Source organism: Prionailurus bengalensis, chromosome A2 (genome assembly GCF_016509475.1).
Source record: "Prionailurus bengalensis isolate Pbe53 chromosome A2, Fcat_Pben_1.1_paternal_pri, whole genome shotgun sequence".
Classification (NCBI taxonomy): Eukaryota; Metazoa; Chordata; class Mammalia; order Carnivora; family Felidae; genus Prionailurus; species Prionailurus bengalensis.
In genome coordinates this window covers 2875792-2892173 of record NC_057348.1, presented here as the reverse complement: position 1 = coordinate 2892173, position 16382 = coordinate 2875792, and the positions used below count along the sequence as shown (strand labels likewise).

General features: G+C 62.6%; 1 protein-coding gene across 2 annotated transcripts in view; it reads left to right on the top strand.

Moving 5' to 3' along the window:
• ZFR2 (zinc finger RNA binding protein 2) overlaps positions 1-14678 on the top strand; it is a 42071-nt gene extending 27393 nt beyond the window's left edge. Inside the window, exons 9-19 of one of the 2 annotated variants that reach the window (XM_043586162.1) lie at positions 33-152; positions 1597-1736; positions 2818-2950; positions 3616-3806; positions 7001-7172; positions 8374-8512; positions 10254-10351; positions 10692-10787; positions 12041-12152; positions 12698-12795; positions 13533-14678. In XM_043586162.1, the coding sequence (XP_043442097.1) occupies positions 33-152; positions 1597-1736; positions 2818-2950; positions 3616-3806; positions 7001-7172; positions 8374-8512; positions 10254-10351; positions 10692-10787; positions 12041-12152; positions 12698-12795; positions 13533-13715 (1482 nt within the window). In that variant the 3' untranslated portion in view covers positions 13716-14678. Of the gene's footprint in view, positions 1-32; positions 153-1596; positions 1737-2817; positions 2951-3615; positions 3807-7000; positions 7173-8373; positions 8513-10253; positions 10352-10691; positions 10788-12040; positions 12153-12697 lie in introns of both variants that reach the window. The other variant, XM_043586160.1, reaches the window with a different exon arrangement.
• Positions 14679-16382: the final 1704 nt, after the last annotated feature.

Genomic DNA, 16382 nt, shown 5'->3' with positions numbered 1-16382 from the left:
CAGCCCTAACTCAGCTGAGCTCTGTGTCACAGGTGCGTAACGGCGAGGGCAAGGTGATCCGGTTCCACTGCCGGCTGTGTGACTGCAGTTTCAACGACGGCACCGCCAGGGACTTGCATGTGAGGGGACGGCGGCACCGGCTCCAGTACAAGGTGCGAGGGGCTGGGGAGGACCTGCCGGGTCCGCGTGCTCCCTTTGTCCCCCGAGGCTGAGCCCCCCCCACCCCGGCCCCTCGAGCGGCATCCCGACCTGGCGTTTCCCGCTGCCGGGAGGAAAACCCAGAACTGTGTTTGCTCGTGGCGCGTGGTCTCTTGCTGCGGAACGTGTGGTGGGAAATCCGTGCCTGAGTGATGCCGCAGGGCGTCCTGGAGCACGCAGAACAGGCTCACGCAGGCCGCCTCCTGTCCCCAGCCCCGGCCGGGTTCTCTTCTGGCCTCTGCCGGGAGCCCAAGCTGGCGTGCAGCTGAGACGGGGCTCGGGGCTGAGCGGGTACCTGGGGGCCGGGAGGTCACGGCCGGGGGGCTGCTGCTGCCACGGGAGCGTCGGGCTGTCCAGGCTGAGCCACATCTTCGGGGAGCCCGGCCTCCAAGGGGTCCGGGTGGCGGGTGCCGAGGGCCTTCCGGCGCCAGCAGGGTCCTTGTTAGGGGGTCCGCTCCCCACACAAGGTGGGGTGGCTCTTGGGTCCCTCAGCCCTGTGGGCTCACCCGGAGGGGCTGCCGGCTGTCTCCCTCTCTCAGGTGTGCAGGGCACCGGGCCTTGTCACGCGTGCACACGGCCTTGCGCGTGACTGTGCACAGCCCGTGTAAAAAGCGGCTTCTGGCTGTTCCCCGTTCTTTAGCAGCTTTGTTGAGATGTCATCCACACGCTGCACACTTTACCCACGTGAGCGCACAGGTTCGTGGCTTTTGCTGCTGCGTCTGCACAGAGCTGTGGCCATCGCCTCTCTGTAATTCCAGAACACTCCGTCACCCCCAAATGAAGCCCACCCCTATTAGCAGTTGCCCCCACAGTTTCCCCCACGAGCCCCCTTCCCGTCCGTGGATGAGCCTGTTCTGGACGTTTCACACACTCGGACTCACACCCCGCGTGGCCTCCCGTGCCGGGTTCCCTCCCTGAGCGTCGTGTGTTCGGGGTCCATCCGCGGGGCGGTGGGGGGGCGCCTTGCTCCCATGCATGGTGGACACGCCGTGTGTGCCTGCTCCTCCGTCAGTGGACACGCGGGCTGTTCCCACCCCACGCTGCTTAGACGGTGCTGCACTTTCTGGATGATGGAAGTAAACGCTCAACACGGAGTCCAGGAGGGAACCTGAGATACTTTGGAAAACACGGATTGCTGAATTCCACAGAGATGCCGCTTCCCCCGAGCGACCTTGATTAGAAATAAACATCTTGGGTTGGCTCTGCGGCGACTGGTCAGCGGTCGGCCGTGGGGTCTCGCGGTGCTGCCGATTTCCTTCTTCCCTGGGCAGCGTGGGCTCTTGTGGCCACACCTGGGCGGCGTCGAGTCGGGCCACAGAAGGCCGTGTGGGCTCCCTGGGCTCCGGGCCCTCGTCTAAAGGAAGGTCTCCCGTCTCACAGCCCTTCTTACCCTTTCAGAAAAAAGTGGACCCTGACCTTCCGATCGCAGTGGCGCTCAGCCCCAGAGCCCGGAAGCTGCTGGAGGAGAGGCTGAGGCGGCAGAGGCAGCTGAGCAGGAAGCGGCTGGAGGGGATGCGGCGCTGGCACGCCGAGATGAGGTGCGCGGGCCCCGCCGGCTGCCTCACCCTCCCGCACACCCTCTGCTCCCTTTGAGGCCCCAGGCCCGGGTGCTCACCCCCGCGAGGCGGGCAGGGGACACCGCCCTTGGCAGAGATGGTCAGGCTCAGGGCCTGCGTTAGCATCTCGTAATACACGCAGGACGGCACAGCCACGGTGGCCACGGGACAGGTGCTCTGGGCCCCACTTCACAGGGACGCCCCGCATCTCCGTGAACCCTGACCCCAGTGTCCCCTGACTTCTGGTGTCCCCCTGACCTCCAGTGTCCCCTGATCTCCATTGTCCCTTGGACCTCCTGTGTCCCCTGACCTCTGGTGTCCCTTGACCTCTGGTGTCCCCCTGACCTCTCGTGTCCCCTGACCTCCTGTGTCCCCCATCCTCCTGTGTCACCTGAACTCAGTTCCCCTGACCTGTGTCCCCCAACTTCCTGTGTCACCCTGACCTCAGTTTCCCTGAGTTCCTGTGTCCCCCTGACCCCAGTGTCCTCTGACCTATGTCCCCCTGACCACCTCTATCCCCCTGACCACAGAATCCCCTGATCTCCTCTGTCTCCCTGACCCCAGGATCCCCTGGTATCTGTGTCCCTCTGACCTCCTATGTACTCCAGACCTCTGGTCTCTGCCTGAACCTTAGGGTTCCTTGTGTCCCCCTGAATCTTCATGTCCCCTGACCACCCATGCATTTTTCACATCCTCCTTCTCTCTCTGGAGCGGGTTCAAAGCATTATTGACATGGTGTCTGATGCTCGGAAGGTCCAGGCAGTGTCTGAGCTGGAGCGCAAGGCCCAGGACAGACTCAGGACTGCAGCTGTCCTTCATTCCCTGCCTCTTGCCCTTGGCATATGTTCTCCCGACCCGCCTGGCCTCAGTCTCCCTGATATACGGCGGGCATTTGTGCAGGACCCACATCCTGGAGGTGGGCTCCCAGGGTCCCATCAGGCTACTGCGTCTGTCCCTGGAGGTCCTGGAGCCCCGACCTCACCTAGCATCGCTCTGATCTGACAAGCCCAGGGGACCCTCGGCTGCTTAGAGCAACCTGTCCCCCCCCTCTCCCCCCCAACAGGCGCTACGATCTATGTAGGAGGCAACTGGAGGAGGGGCCACAGGCCCAGGAAGAACACCTTGGACCCTCGCCACCTGACCAGCCCCCTCCTTCCCTCCCGAGCAGGCCGGGGGCACCTACTGGCTCAGCTCTGGTGGGTGGCGGCCTTGTCTTTGTGCCGAATGCCTCCCGTGGTTGAGGCCCCACGGGCGGGTGAGGTTCTCAGGCCCTCCCTACAAGGACCTGAATCTTCTAGGAGTGAGGAACATGACTTTGAACGAGGACCCCCAAAGGGTGCCCAGGGGTGGGAGCTGGAGGGCCTGAGGGCCATAGCCTCATCACCAGTCACGGACAGGGGCCCCAGGCCTGGGTCCCATCACCAGCCACAGGCGTTCCTAGCTGTGGGGCCCCAGTCACCGTTTCCCTCTGGAGCCTCAGCGTCCATCTGTCCACACACACTGGGCCAGGGTGGGTTGGGAGCCCCCCGTGCCCACCTTGCCGAGGGGAAGGACCCCGCCGAGGTGGCTGCGAAGCCTCTGGCTCAGACATGTAAGACCACCACAGAGGGGAGCCCACTGGCCCCACGCAGTCCTGGGTCCTCTCTGGCTCACCGCCTCGGGCGTCCCTAGCCTTCCTTCACCTGGCTCTCTGCTGCCACTTGCCTGCCACCCCCAAAGCCAGCCTGGCTCCGGGGCTCCCCATCCCCGGACAGGGCTGCGTGTGCCCTGCAGCATCCGGGGCTGACCCTCATCCCCTCCCCTACCTGCCGGGTGCCGGAGCCTCTCAGCCCGCCTGTGACACTCTCCCCTTTGCCTGTAGCCCACACGGCGGCCGGAGTCCAGCGATGACCGGCATGTCATGTGGATGCATGCTGCCATCTACCCCACGGAGGAGGAGCTCCTGGCCGTCCAGAAGGCCGTCTCCCACGTGGAGCGCGCCCTCAAGCTGGTGTCCGACGTGCTGGCCGAGGAGAGCTCCGGAAGCCCAGAGCAGGAGGGCGGTGAGCACAGGTAGCGGAGGCTACTCTCTGTTCCCAGGGCCCAGGGGTGACCTCAAGCCGTTCTGGACAGGAGATGGCTGGCAAGAGGGCAGAGGCCGCCTCACCTGGGACGGCCTCTGAGCTGTCCGCGGTCTCTGGAGCTTTCCAGCCATGGGCAGAAAATTCCCCAGACTGACGTTTCCTATGGAAGGTGCAGCTACAGTGCCACTCACGAAGGGTTAACGGCATCTGTTTCCTGGTCTGCAAAAGGGAGGTAAGTGTGATTCACAGGGCGATGAAGGCCCCCCAGCGGGAGATGCCGCTGGGCCCCCATGAATCTCTGCGACTCCTTCCTGTGACTTGGGGCAGGGAAGCCCCTCCGCCTGCAGTCGGAGAGGAAGTCAGCCTTTCCAAGTCCCTTCTCTCCGGGGCCTGCTGCTTTGGCTCCTCGTGGAGTTTGTCTGTGTTACAGTAAAACGTAACCCGGAATTTACTGCCTGAACCGTTTTTGTGGGTCCGATTCGGCGGCACGGAGGGCATTCACCACCTTGTTTCCAGAACTGCATCCCCCACCGACCCAGCCACAGATCTGCCCCTGCTAAATTCCCGATGCCCTCGCCCCCTGCCCCCCACCCCCCAGTCCCCTGGCTCAGCCTGTCCAATGATCTGGACATTGAGCAGAAGAGGAGCCCTGTGGCGTCGACCCGTTTGGGATCTGGTTGTTACCAGTGTCTGCGCCCTCAGGAAGCGCCTGGTGCTACCTGTGAGTGACTTCCGAAGGGTCAGCCCCGGGCTCAGACTCGGGACCTCCCTAGGACAGCGGACAGGGGTGCAAAGAGGCGCTCTTTCTGCTCTGCACTGACGCCCTTGCAGAGACGGCCAAACCCCCTCCCAGCTCCGAGGTCTGCCCGGGTGTAGGGTTCACTCACCGGTACACGAGAGCTGGTCTGGCCCCAGGGTGACCCTTGCCCTCAGCCCTGCTCCAAGGGGCGCGGGGCCGGCTTCCCTGAGCTGGTGCTGTGTGGGGTGCATAGGAGCGCCACGCCGCACCCCTTCACGTGACGCTCCCGTGTTCCCTCCGGTTTTCTCCCAGCACATGGGTTTTCTTTCTGTTTTTATTCATTTGCTTATTGTTTATGATTTTAAGTTTATTTATTTTGAGAGAGAGAGCATAAGCAGGGGACGGGCAGAGAGAGGGGAGAGAGAGGATCCCCAGTGGTCCTGCACTGAACATGGAGGCTGGGCAGTGGACACAGGCAGACCTGGGACCTGCAGGCCTTCCTCAGGTCCCCCCCACCAACCCCCCCCATCCCCCAGCAGCACAATATCACGCATGCCCACAGCACTCAGCAGCTGCAGAGTCGTGTGGCCCTGGGACAGTAGGGGTGGGGACCCAGACGGGTCAGCCTCCACAGGGCGCGTCCCCGTGCTGCCCCTGCATGCCCCTGCCCTCCCCCTTCCCTAAGGCTGGCAGCTGCCCTGTGCCCGAACAACAAAGCTGACCTGGCTCTTTTAAGCCTTCACGTAACACTTACGGCATGCCGCGTGTTCTGTCCTTGGGTTAATTTTCAAAACTTGGAAATGCGTTCTTTACAAGGATCGTAGCGAGCCGTCCTACGGCTGTTCTGTTACTCACTGTTGGAAAGAGCACGTTAGGTTTGGGTGTTTTTCTGGTATAGTGGAAGCTCCCCAACGTTCACAGAAGTTGATGGAACAGTGAGGCCCGGGGGAGCGCCAGGTGCCAGTGCCCGAACCACGGACTCCACACGAGGCCTCCTCAGTCTCTTGGAAGGAAGCCTTCTGAATCTGTGCCCTCTAGGATTTCAGTAGCCTTCCCTAAACAGCAAGGACTCGCGATTTAACAAAACCACAACACCATTGTAGTTTAACAGTCACCCTTTAACATCGTCAAACAAGCAGGGTCAACATTTCCGTTGTTCCACAGAGATCAGAATGTGGGTTGTTCTGTTTTACAGCGTGTGTGAATTGGGATCCAGCCTGATTGACGAACCTCTGCGTCTTTTTGTCTACTTGCTCCCCCCCCCCCCCGCCCACTCCCGCCCTGCCCTGGCTCTCTGCCCCTCTTCCCGTGGGAGGTGGGAATCTGTGGAGTCTGGTTCTAGCCCCGTCCGCAGCCATTCTGGGCTGGATTTGGCTGGTGGCCTCCCAGACCTGGTCCTCTCAGGCCATGTTGGGCTCTAGCGCTCTGTCGTCCAGAAACCAAGAAATATATAAAAAAACATAAATGGATTAAAATTTTTTTTTTAACGTTTATTTATTTTTGAGACAGAGACAGAGCATGAACGGGGGAGGGGCAGAGAGAGAGGGAGACAGAATCGGAAACAGGCTCCAGGCTCTGAGCCGTCAGCCCAGAGCCCGACGCGGGGCTCGAACTCACGGACCGCGAGATCGTGACCTGGCTGAAGTCGGACGCTTAACCGACTGCGCCACCCAGGCGCCCCAAACATAAATGGATTTTAACAGATCAGGTCCCCTCCTATTCCGAGAAGTGTCACAAAACACAGTGGCAGCTCTCGGAGCCTGGTGGGGACTTTGTGTAGACACCCGCCGAGGGAGGGGCCCAGGTGGGGCCCAGCAAGGGAAGCGGCCTCGTGGGGCTGGAACACAGGGACCAGGGGAGGGCGTGTGGGAGAGGATGGCTGCTGCGAGTTGGCCTGGGAGAACTGGGGTGTCCCCCACCTGCAGAGGGGGTAGCACCGGGAGGTGATGTGTTGGGGCAGATGCTGTAGTTAGGTTCACACTGCGCAAAGCTGGCCTGAGCTTCAGGGGGGCACTTGGGGACCAGGTCCGGATGCCTCGGGGCCTGAGGAGAGAGGGCAGACTCCCGGCTGAGCACCTGGCTGGGCCTCCTAGCCAAGGAGCTGAGGTGGGGGCCCGGTGGCCCCAGAGACGCTCAGGGAGCACAGAGCCAGGGGCTGTGTGGGTGGCACCATCTGGCTGAAGACCAGGGGCCACAGGGATGGCCATTGGCGGCCATTTACAGAATGCAGAGAACAGCAGGTAGTAACAATGCCCGCCCTTACTGAGCATGCACAGTTTGCCAGTCTTGTTCCAAGGCGCATGTGCCCGTTTCCCACATGGGGAAGCTGAGACAGAGGCCCAGCGAGGTGCCCGTGGTTGCGGGAGCGGGGGACCCCGGCAGCACTCCCTTCTCCAGATCCTTTCCCCTGCGGGTCTCACGTGTTTTCGGGCTTGTCTCCACAGCAGCGGCTCCCCCAGAGCTCGGGTCCTGAAGGGCGTGATGCGGGTCGGCCTCCTGGCGAAAGGCCTCCTCCTGCGGGGGGACAGGACGGTGCAGCTGACCCTGCTGTGCTCGCAGAAGCCCACCCACACCTTGCTGCGGAGAATCTCGGAGCAGCTGCCCCGGCAGCTCCCGGTAAGAGCCCGGCCTCTGTGCGTGGCGGGCACTTGGGCTCCCGGCTGGGGCGGCTGTGTTTCCGCGCGAGTCTGCTAGACGCGGACCGGGGTGTTTTTGTACAAAAGTTGACAAGAGGAGGAACTTCAGGGCTCCTTTATAAAATGAGTTTAGGGTCAGACTCAGGATGTCAGTGTCCTGTCACTGAGGGTGCTGACTTACCAGCCACCCCAGGGGCAGTTGGTGCCAAGGACTGCACAGGACCCTCCACCTTCACAGGGGAGACGAGAGGGGACCGCGGCGGGTGGCCTGGGCTCTCCCCTGGACTGTCTGGGACTTTCTCAACCGAAACGGCGACTGGGGGAGGGCTGAGAGCACGTCATGATTTAAATGGGTCTCAGGTTAAAAAATCAGTTCCCGGGGTGGAGGAGGCTCTCCTTCCTGGTGTGTCTGTCTCTGTTCCTGGGAGAATCCAGCACCGGGGGTCGCGCAGACCCAGATTCGCCCTCTGGGGTCCCCACTCTGGTCGGGAGGTGAAGGAACACGCACCAGAGCAAGCTAGCTTCCAATGTGTTGTCTGTGAAGAAATGAAAGTCTGATGCCAAGGAGGAAGCACTGGCAGGGAGGGGGCACGTCAGGATGGTGGGAGGTGTGTGTCCCGTCAGGATGGAGCTAGAGACGAGGCGGGGGGGGCTTGAAAGATGGGGGGCAGGATTGCTGGTCAAAGGCTTGAGGCCAGATGCTTCTGGTAGATGTTGCCAGGTCAGCCTCCAACAGTTTATACAGAGGTTTGCCAGCCCAGCTGCCCCTCGACTTCTTGAGGTTCTTCCTCAGAGGCAATGCTGGTGCCTCGTTATGGTTTTAATTTGCTTCTTTCTTAGCATGGGGGTGATCTGTGTCATCACGTAAAAAGGGTCTTCCCTGTTTCTTTTCTGCAAACCACCTGTTTTGTCGCAGCTTTTGTGGGGTTTTTTTCATTGGATCGCTGGTTTTGTTGTTGTTGAGCGGCGGGCGTTCTTTACATGTGAAGGCACCTATGTGCAGGGTGTTTTCTGTACGCATCTCTACGCGTGTGTGCTCCTAGAGGGTGGGGGCTGTGTCTCAGTCCTCCAGAGGTTACAGGCGCCCAGCACAGGGCCTGGTGCTCGACCGCATTCTTGCTCGTTTACGCCTGTTTCTCGGCTGCACTGACGTGGACTCATGTCACACTTGCACCCCACAGATGGTGACAGAAGACGAGTATGAGGTCTCCTCTGACCCCGAAGCCAACATCATCATCTCCTCCTGCGAGGAGCCCAGGATGAGGGTCGCTGTGTCTGTCACCTCGCCCCTGATGCGGGAGGACCCTTCCACGGACCAAGGTGTGGCCAGGCCCTTCCGTCCAGCCCCACTCCCCACGCTCCCTGGTGACTGGGGGCCGCATCTGCCTCTGCTCTGGGTGGGGAGGGGGTCACAGCCACCAGCCTTCTGGCATTTCTGTCAGCCCTGGATGCTGCTGGCAGGTAAGAACTGGGCCTTGGGCCAGCAGAGGAAGCAAGGTGGCGACAGTCACATGAGCTCCAGAGCACTGTCCTCCTCTTCCCTTTGCCTCCGGGCCTGCACAGACCTGCTCCCCACCCCAGGGAGATCAGCTGTGCTGGGTCCCTGGGAGCTCAGCTGATTCTGTGTAGCAGGGGCCACAGGCAACCCCATGGGTCCTAAGGCCTCTCCTGTGAGACATGGGGGCTCTAGGGCTTGAGGCCGGTTGGCCGAGAGAGTGGGAAGGGCACTGGGCCAGGCCAGGGGCCAGCAGGGGCCTCAAGTCACTGCTGCGGTGAAGGCCAGCTGCCAGGAACACACCGTGGATCTCACGGAGCCCCGGAACCTCGTAGAGCAGCCCCCAGAACTGTTTTCCAAACTCCAGTTATTCTTGAACCCCCTTCATGATTGTTTTGTCACAGCGGAGGGCCATGAACTTCTAACATTCTTCTTTAAACACTTTTTTTAATGTTTATTTACCTTTGAGAGAGAGAGAGAGAGAGAGACAGAGCATGAGCAGAAGAGGGGCAGAGAGAGAGACACACACAGAATCCAAAGCAGGCTCCAGGCTCTGAGCTGTCAGCACAGAGCCCGACGCAGGGCTCGAACCCATGAACCGTGAGATCATGACCTGAGCTGAAGTCAGACCCTTAACCGACTGAGCCACCCGGGCGCCCCTAACGTGCTTCTTTAAATCAGTTCATTTTTATCGCTTAAATTTTGGGGGAGCAGAACCCTGAACCATTGGCGGGAACCATCACCAGTCGTCATGGTCACGTAAGAAATAACCACAGCGGGATGAGACATCGTGAAATCCTAGCTGCAGGCCCCGCTAGGGTTTGCTCAAACACACAAACAAGGGCAGCCTGGGAGCGTCAGGCAGTGTGAGCGATCCGAGGCTCCTAGACGGGTGGGCAAGAGGGCGCCCCTCTGTGTCCCCCACAAGAGTGTCGGGCCCCAGGCTGGCTGTCACCAGAGGGCGACACCGGAGACAAAATGCCCTCCTCCCAGACCCACCCCGGACGGTTCCATCTCAGCCTGAAGCAGTGGCTGGGCTGTGACCCACCCGTGGGGACATCGATGCGTGAGTGAAGCTGTGTCCCATCGCCTGACCTCTGTGACCCGGGGCCTCCTGGAGCGAGGGGCGGAGAGCGTGAAGCAGTGGAAAGACCGCAGGAAAAAGCCCCTGAGTTTCTCCCAGATGCGGAGCCTTTGCCCTCGAGGACGGCACCTGTTCCCGTCCAGCCTGCTCTCTCCCTTGCTGTGATGCACATGGAAGCGTCTGGAAATCTGGCTTAGTTCATAGTTTTCTACCTGAGCTGTGATTTGCTAACCGAGGGCGTCAGCACTGAAGGTGCTCGGTAACCAGCATCGCACTCTGTCCTCGTGGGAGCTCTCCCGCAGAGGGAGAGCATTTCCACAGAAATGACCTCTCTGGTCCTTGCGTGGCCTGGAGGAGAGGTGGTCTGGAGCCCGGTGCCTTCCAGATAACAGGATGATGCCCAGGAGGGGCCGGGCCGCGTGGCCCAGGGAGGCGAGGGGGGTGGTGAGGGGTGCCGTGCCCACATGGCCCTTTCCTTCTAGAAGGAAGGCAGGTGCCTCAGCCTGACCCAGAAGACATCCTGAGCCCAGAGAAGTGCCTTCAGTCCCTGGCCGCCCTCCGCCACGCCAAGTGGTTTCAGGTCAGGGGCCCGGAGGGGGCCTCCGTCTGTGTCCCGGTGCTTGAGAGTGGGCTCTGAATGCAGCTGTGGGAGACAGCCGTCTGCGCGGCTACCCACGTCTCCTTGCCAAGCACTGACCCGACAAGACCCTTGTCAGAAACATAAAGGGAGTGGCCCGGACTGCTCTGGGGGATGGCGGGTACTGGAGGCTCCGAATTGGGCCGGATCAGTGGGTCTGTGCCACACCCAGAGTCCCTCCCGGCCAGGCTCACTCCCCAAGGGTCAGCCCTTGTCCCCGAGGCCACGAGCGCGTGGCTTCCTGAGCTAATGGTGTACTTCTCCCCCCCCCCCCCCCCCCCAGGCTCGAGCCAGTGGCCTACAGCCGTGCGTGATTGTCATCAGGGTCCTTCGTGACCTCTGCCAGCACGTGCCCACCTGGGGGGCCCTGCCGGCCTGGGTAAGCAGCACCCCGTGGCTGGCCCTGCCTTGGGGAGCCCCCCAAGGGCCTCCAACAGCCTTGACAGGCCTCATTTTCTCTGAGACAGAGGTTCCCCTTCCCAGTGTTGGGCTTTCCGAAAAGGGGCCCAACTGAGCAGCCAGGAAGGGTGGGTGGGGAGGGGGCGGCCTAGGGGTCCGTCGGGGCCAGGAGGAGGCCTGCTGCAGAGCACCGCCTCATGAGACTGCCGTTACCTTGAACCGGCAACCTCACAGGCAGAACCAGAGAGCACGTGAGGCAAGGGTGCCCAGGACTGGCCTCGGGGCCGCCTGGTGCGTGCCCTCCCTCTTCCGAAGGGGAGACCCCCGTGGCTCTGACAGCCCCTGGCAGTCAGTCCTGGGGCCCGTCAGGGGAGAGGAGAGAAGACAGAGGCAAGGGCACCCGTGCCCCCAAACCCCAGGTTGCCGTGCTGTGTCTGTGCACCTGTCGGCACGTCTGAGTCTGCCCATCTCATTTACTTTGGGGGACGGACGTTTGCTTTCCGCGTGCATTTCTGCTGCCAGCATCTCTCCCCCCCCAGAGCCGTGCTCTTGCACAAGTAGACCCTTCCCACCCTGGCCTTGCCATCCTTGGCCTCACTCACCTGCGAGGACCGTCTCCCAGACCAAGGGCTCTCTCTGCCCAGTGTCCAGAGGAGGCAGGCGCTGCTCTCGGCACCACTCCTTTTGGGACACGTGGGTCCATTTGGGCGCTGAGAGGGCCCCGCATTCTCCAGGAGCCCGTTTCCCTGTAAATCTAGAAGCACCCCCCCCAAGAGAATACACTTGTCCTGATCCCGCCCCCAAGACCCCCCCCACTGCTCCCCACAGGGAGGGGGGCTCCCTGGGGAGGGGAGCATGCCAGAGCAGGTCAACGGGTCACCTGACCCTTACTAAATGCACGAGGGTCACAGAGAGCAGTTCTTCAACCCTCTTGACCCTAGTTTGCAGTGTTACTGTGCACAGGCTTTGCCGATGGAGAATCGGGAGGCGGAGAAGGCGCAGAAACCTGCCGGCATCCACGCCCTGGGGAGGCAGAGACGAGGCCCCAGGGACCACCCTCCTCCTCAGAAGTCAAGGATGGGTGGGGGTGAGGGACAGTGCTGCTAGGGGCCTCCGTCCCAGGGTCTGCTGGAGACCCCATGCATCGCAGCTGTCGCCTGGGGGAGAGTCCGGCTGGCCCAAGTGCTCTCCTCTGAGGCACGGTGTCGTCTTTTCTGTCCCCACGGGGCCCAGGCCATGGAGCTGCTGGTGGAGAAGGCCCTGAGCAGCACGAAGGGGCCCCTGAGTCCCGGGGAAGGCCTGAGGCGTGTCCTGGAGTGCGTAGCCTCGGGGATGCTCCTGGCAGGTCAGTCCCGCAGGCCGGGGAGCCCAGAACTGTAGAGCAGGTGTGGCAGGCACAGAACGAGCCACTTGCAAACCCTGGGAGCACTGTCCCAGGCAGACAAGGGAAGGGAGCCAGACAGACACTGCATGCCACAGAAGCAGCACAGGGATGAGGGTCCAGGGTCCGGGCAAGGGAGGGGCCCGCCCTGGGGCAGTGCAGCCCTGGAGAGCCCTGGGAATGTTGGGAAAGGAACCAAGCAGGGTCGCAGATAACGGGCATCAAAGGGAGACAGTGCTCTGAGCCATCGAGGTGTTAGATGCAGAAACGGGGCTTTTCCGTCGTTTTAGGGCATAGGATGGTGGCAGGTGAAGTGACAGGAGAGGCCGTGCAGGGGGCATGTGCTGCCGGCCCGTCCTGTCCCAGGGCTCTCCCAGGCGCACACAGGGGTGTGGCCTGTGCACGCTTGGGGGCAGTGGGTGGGCCCTGCGTGGGACCCGCCCAACCACCGTGGTGGTCTCTTCCCCTGGGTACTTTGTCCTTTGCGGCCCCCACCTCTCCTCGACAAGATGGGCCTGGGATCCAGGATCCCTGCGAGAGAGACCAGAGGGACGCCCTCGGGCCCATGACCTGCCAGCAGCGTGAGGACCTCACGGCCAGTGCGCAGGTAGGACAGCCGGCCCGTGTGGTGCGTGTGGCTCCCAAGTCCAGGCCAGCTCGGACAGGACGGGCGTGGCACCCGGGTCCCCGCCCAGGTTGCGGCTACGCATGGACCCGGAAACGATGTGGGGTTCCCCCTCCCCCTCTCCTTCCCTTTGTAGAAACAGGTGGCCTGTGGGAGGGTGGCCTGTGGGTGACGGGGGCAGGGCCAGCCTGGCTCGGGGCCGAAGCTGCCATGACAGTGAGGCAGGTGCACACCTGGGGCTTTGCTGGCTGGGACTTTCGTGGGTGTTCCGTGGCCCCACGTCTCAGGGTGTGACGACACCCAGCCATGGCCTCCAGCTTGGCCCGCACAGCCCCCCGCTGTGGCTTCCCTTTTGTTAGCAAGTTTATTTGCAAGAAAGCCTCCCCGTGGCACAAAACCCACACGGACCCTGGCGCTTACAAACTGCCCTTAACGGGAAGAGTCAAGTTGCTCACGGTCACGGCCGAGTGGCGATGCAGGACTTGGAGTCCCAGTAGAGAGCCCAGAAAGGGGCTGATGCTCCGAGGGCTTCCTGGGAACGTCCTGCCATCGGCTGGCCCCAGCGCAGTGCGCTTCCCCAAGCCCGAGCGTGCCCCGAGCTCTGTGGTTGCTGGAAGGGTGTTGTCGAGGACACCCGGTGAGCTCGTGTCCGCGCTGGGCCGTGGGTGCAGGGCCAGCGGCGAGCAGTGGGAGGGTCCTGACTGGCCGTCTGCCCCCAGCACGCCCTGCGCTTGTTGGCGTTCCGGCAGATCCACAAGATCCTGGGCATGGACCCTCTGCCGCCCCCCAAAAGCAGGCCGGGGGCGCGCTTCCGGAAGAGGCTGCGGGAGGCAGGAACCGAGGCCCAGAAGGGTGAGGTCCCCAGGAAGCAGGGCCGGCAGGGTGGAGAGGGGCCCGCGTGAGCAGCGTCCCCCGCTGGGTACGCCCGGACGCGTCCTCACCGCAGCCGCTTCATCCCGACGCTGGACGGCCGTGTTCTCCTTTCCGGAGCGACCTGTGGGTTTCTTTAAAAACACTTCGCTTAAATCCTCCTGGAAATCACCTTATCCCGGGGTGAGGGCCCCCTGGGGCAGCAGCCGGCACCCGAAGGCCCGCCCCGCGGAGGGCTGGCAGGTGCAGCACAGCGAAACCCTGCCGGCTTTGGGCTCACCCTGTGGCCCACCAAGTGTGTGGCCTTCCGGAGCGCTCCCTGCGGATGCCCCAGCCCTGCGTGGACTTGAAACCACATCACAGGGACAGGCCAGGGAGAGCCGGCGGGTGGGGCCGAGCCTGAGGACGCACCCAGGCCAGGATCCCCCGTCCCTGGGCCCAGCCTGCCCCAAACACATCCCCCCGCCTCCAGACCCCAACCTGGAGACGCCCCACCCCAGAGGTCTGCAGGGCCGGAGCTGGCATCTTCCTGGCCAGCGTCCACCCTCAGGGAGGTGGGAGGGCCCAGGGGCGGTGAGGATGCAGGCCGGGTGCACCCCCGGCCCCCCAGAAACGTCTGTGACCCACAGTCTGCCCTGACCCCGTACCACCGAGTGCCTTCTACTTAGAGCGGGAGCTGCTCGGTCACTCCTCACGCACCCCCCCACCCCCGACCCGGGTGCAGCAGGTCTGGGTCCGGGCCTGGGCCAGGAGCCCGGGTGGACGAGGGGCAGCCCTGCCCAGTCCTCCCTCTGCGCTCGAGTCTCCCTGCCCAGTCGCCCCACGGCACTGAAGGGGGAAAGTCCGTCCTTGGGCCGAGGCCATCTGTGGTCAGTTGAATCCTTAAATTCTGCTTCTGTATTTAGGGGGCAGTCTGAGTGTGGCTTTGTGTCTGATGTCTCCGCAGAGCCACCTGAAAGTTTGCGAGGGTGGGGAATAAATAAGTAATGTCTCAACGGTGTGGACTGTGCGGTCCTTGCTTGGGGTGCGGAGCCCCCGCTGCGCCCTCCCGCCGCTCCCTCAGGGCTCCGAGCGGGGGTGCCCGGCCGGCCGGCATTTCTCTCTGACACTCAGGCCGTAGTGTGAGCAGCGTGCTGCCCGGAGGCTGTGCCCCCGTGTGTCGGTCCCCCGGGCCATCCCCACCCCAGGGTGCCCTGGGGACCCTCCCCGAGGAGCACTCATTTTGCACAGGCCCCGTGACCACTCAGGGAGCCCGTCTTGGCCTGGTCCTAGAAATGATCATCAACGGGAAGGCTGGGGGCCCTAGAGGGCTTCCTAGAGAAGGAGGTGGCCAAGCTGAGTTGGTGGGGGGCTCTCTGCCTGTAGGTCCCCTACCAGGAGTTCCCCAGAGTTTTCCCAAACCCTCGTTGCAAACCTCAGGGGGCAGAGGGGGGTTCAGACGGGGAGACTGGGTCACCGCTGAGCTGCTGACAGCTTCAAGCCCCCAGGGCGTCCCCAGGCAACGGTCAGGCTCCGGGGAGGGGAGTGGGGGTAGCGTGGGCCTCCGGTGGGGGTGCGTGTGTCAGAGCACGGGCTGGGCGCACACAGACCCCCTTCTCAGCCCCCTGAGGCAGGCGAAGCCCTGCTTGGTTCTCACGGGCACGTTATCAACTGGAAACAGGAAGCGGCCGGCCGGTGCCTGAGCACTACCACCCCCCCGGGAGGGCAGGCCCCTCTCCTCTGCCTCTGGGGCCCTGGGCCCCCTTCTTTGTTGGCAGCCCAACAATCCCTAGGAGTCAGAGCCAGCCCCTCAGCTGGTCCTGGCCGCGGCCACGGATGGGGCACAAGGGATGGGTCTGAGGGAGGGTCCCGACATCCTCCGCCTCCTCCGGCGGTGGCTCTGCCCTTCGCCCAGCTCTCCAGGCTCACCACCACCACCACCACCGGGGAGTCCTCCTGGGTTCCTGTGTGCTCGAGCCCAAGCCATCACCGTCGGCATTGTCTCTGCTTGCCCCTCGTAGTGGTACTCTGCTGCTTCAGTCCTCCAGCAGTGGGAGCTTGTGGTAAAATTCAGGCGAGTCCAAATCCCAGTGAGGCCCCCCAAAAGCCCATCTGCCACCCTCTCCTTCCATAACGCCCCTTCAGAGCCACCAGTCTCTTGCTGTCCTCAGACCAGCCAAACCTGTTCTTACCCCAGGGCCTTTGCACATGCTACTTCCACTACCCAGTAAGCTCTTCTCTGACCTGTATGGCCGGCAACTCCTCCCTTCCCTCGGTTCTCCTCCCAGATGTCCCCTCCTCCAAGAAGACTCCCTGACCACCTCTCCCTGTCACATAACTATATTCGTTTTCTTTATACCACACGTCACTGATTAAAATCACCGGCCACCCGCCTTCCCCCAGCGACATGAATTCTCTGTGGGCAGGAAGCGTACCCACTCCACCCACCGTGGGTATCCCCCGGGCCAGAACAGACCAAGTGCATGGTGGCAGCTCAGTAAATGTGTCACATGCTTGAAACTGTGCTCCGGCACCCCAAGGGGAGTCTCCCTGTGAGAGGAACGTGCCTCCTGGCAGTGAAGACACAGTCCGCGTCCACCTCATCCCAGGAGACCGTTGTCACGGTTTGGCCGAGAGGCTTCCGCTAAGGCAGGGGAAAGAGGACAGAAGGAAGGTGGCTTCGCCTCTGAAGCGGAGACTTGACAGATGCGGTCGTCACA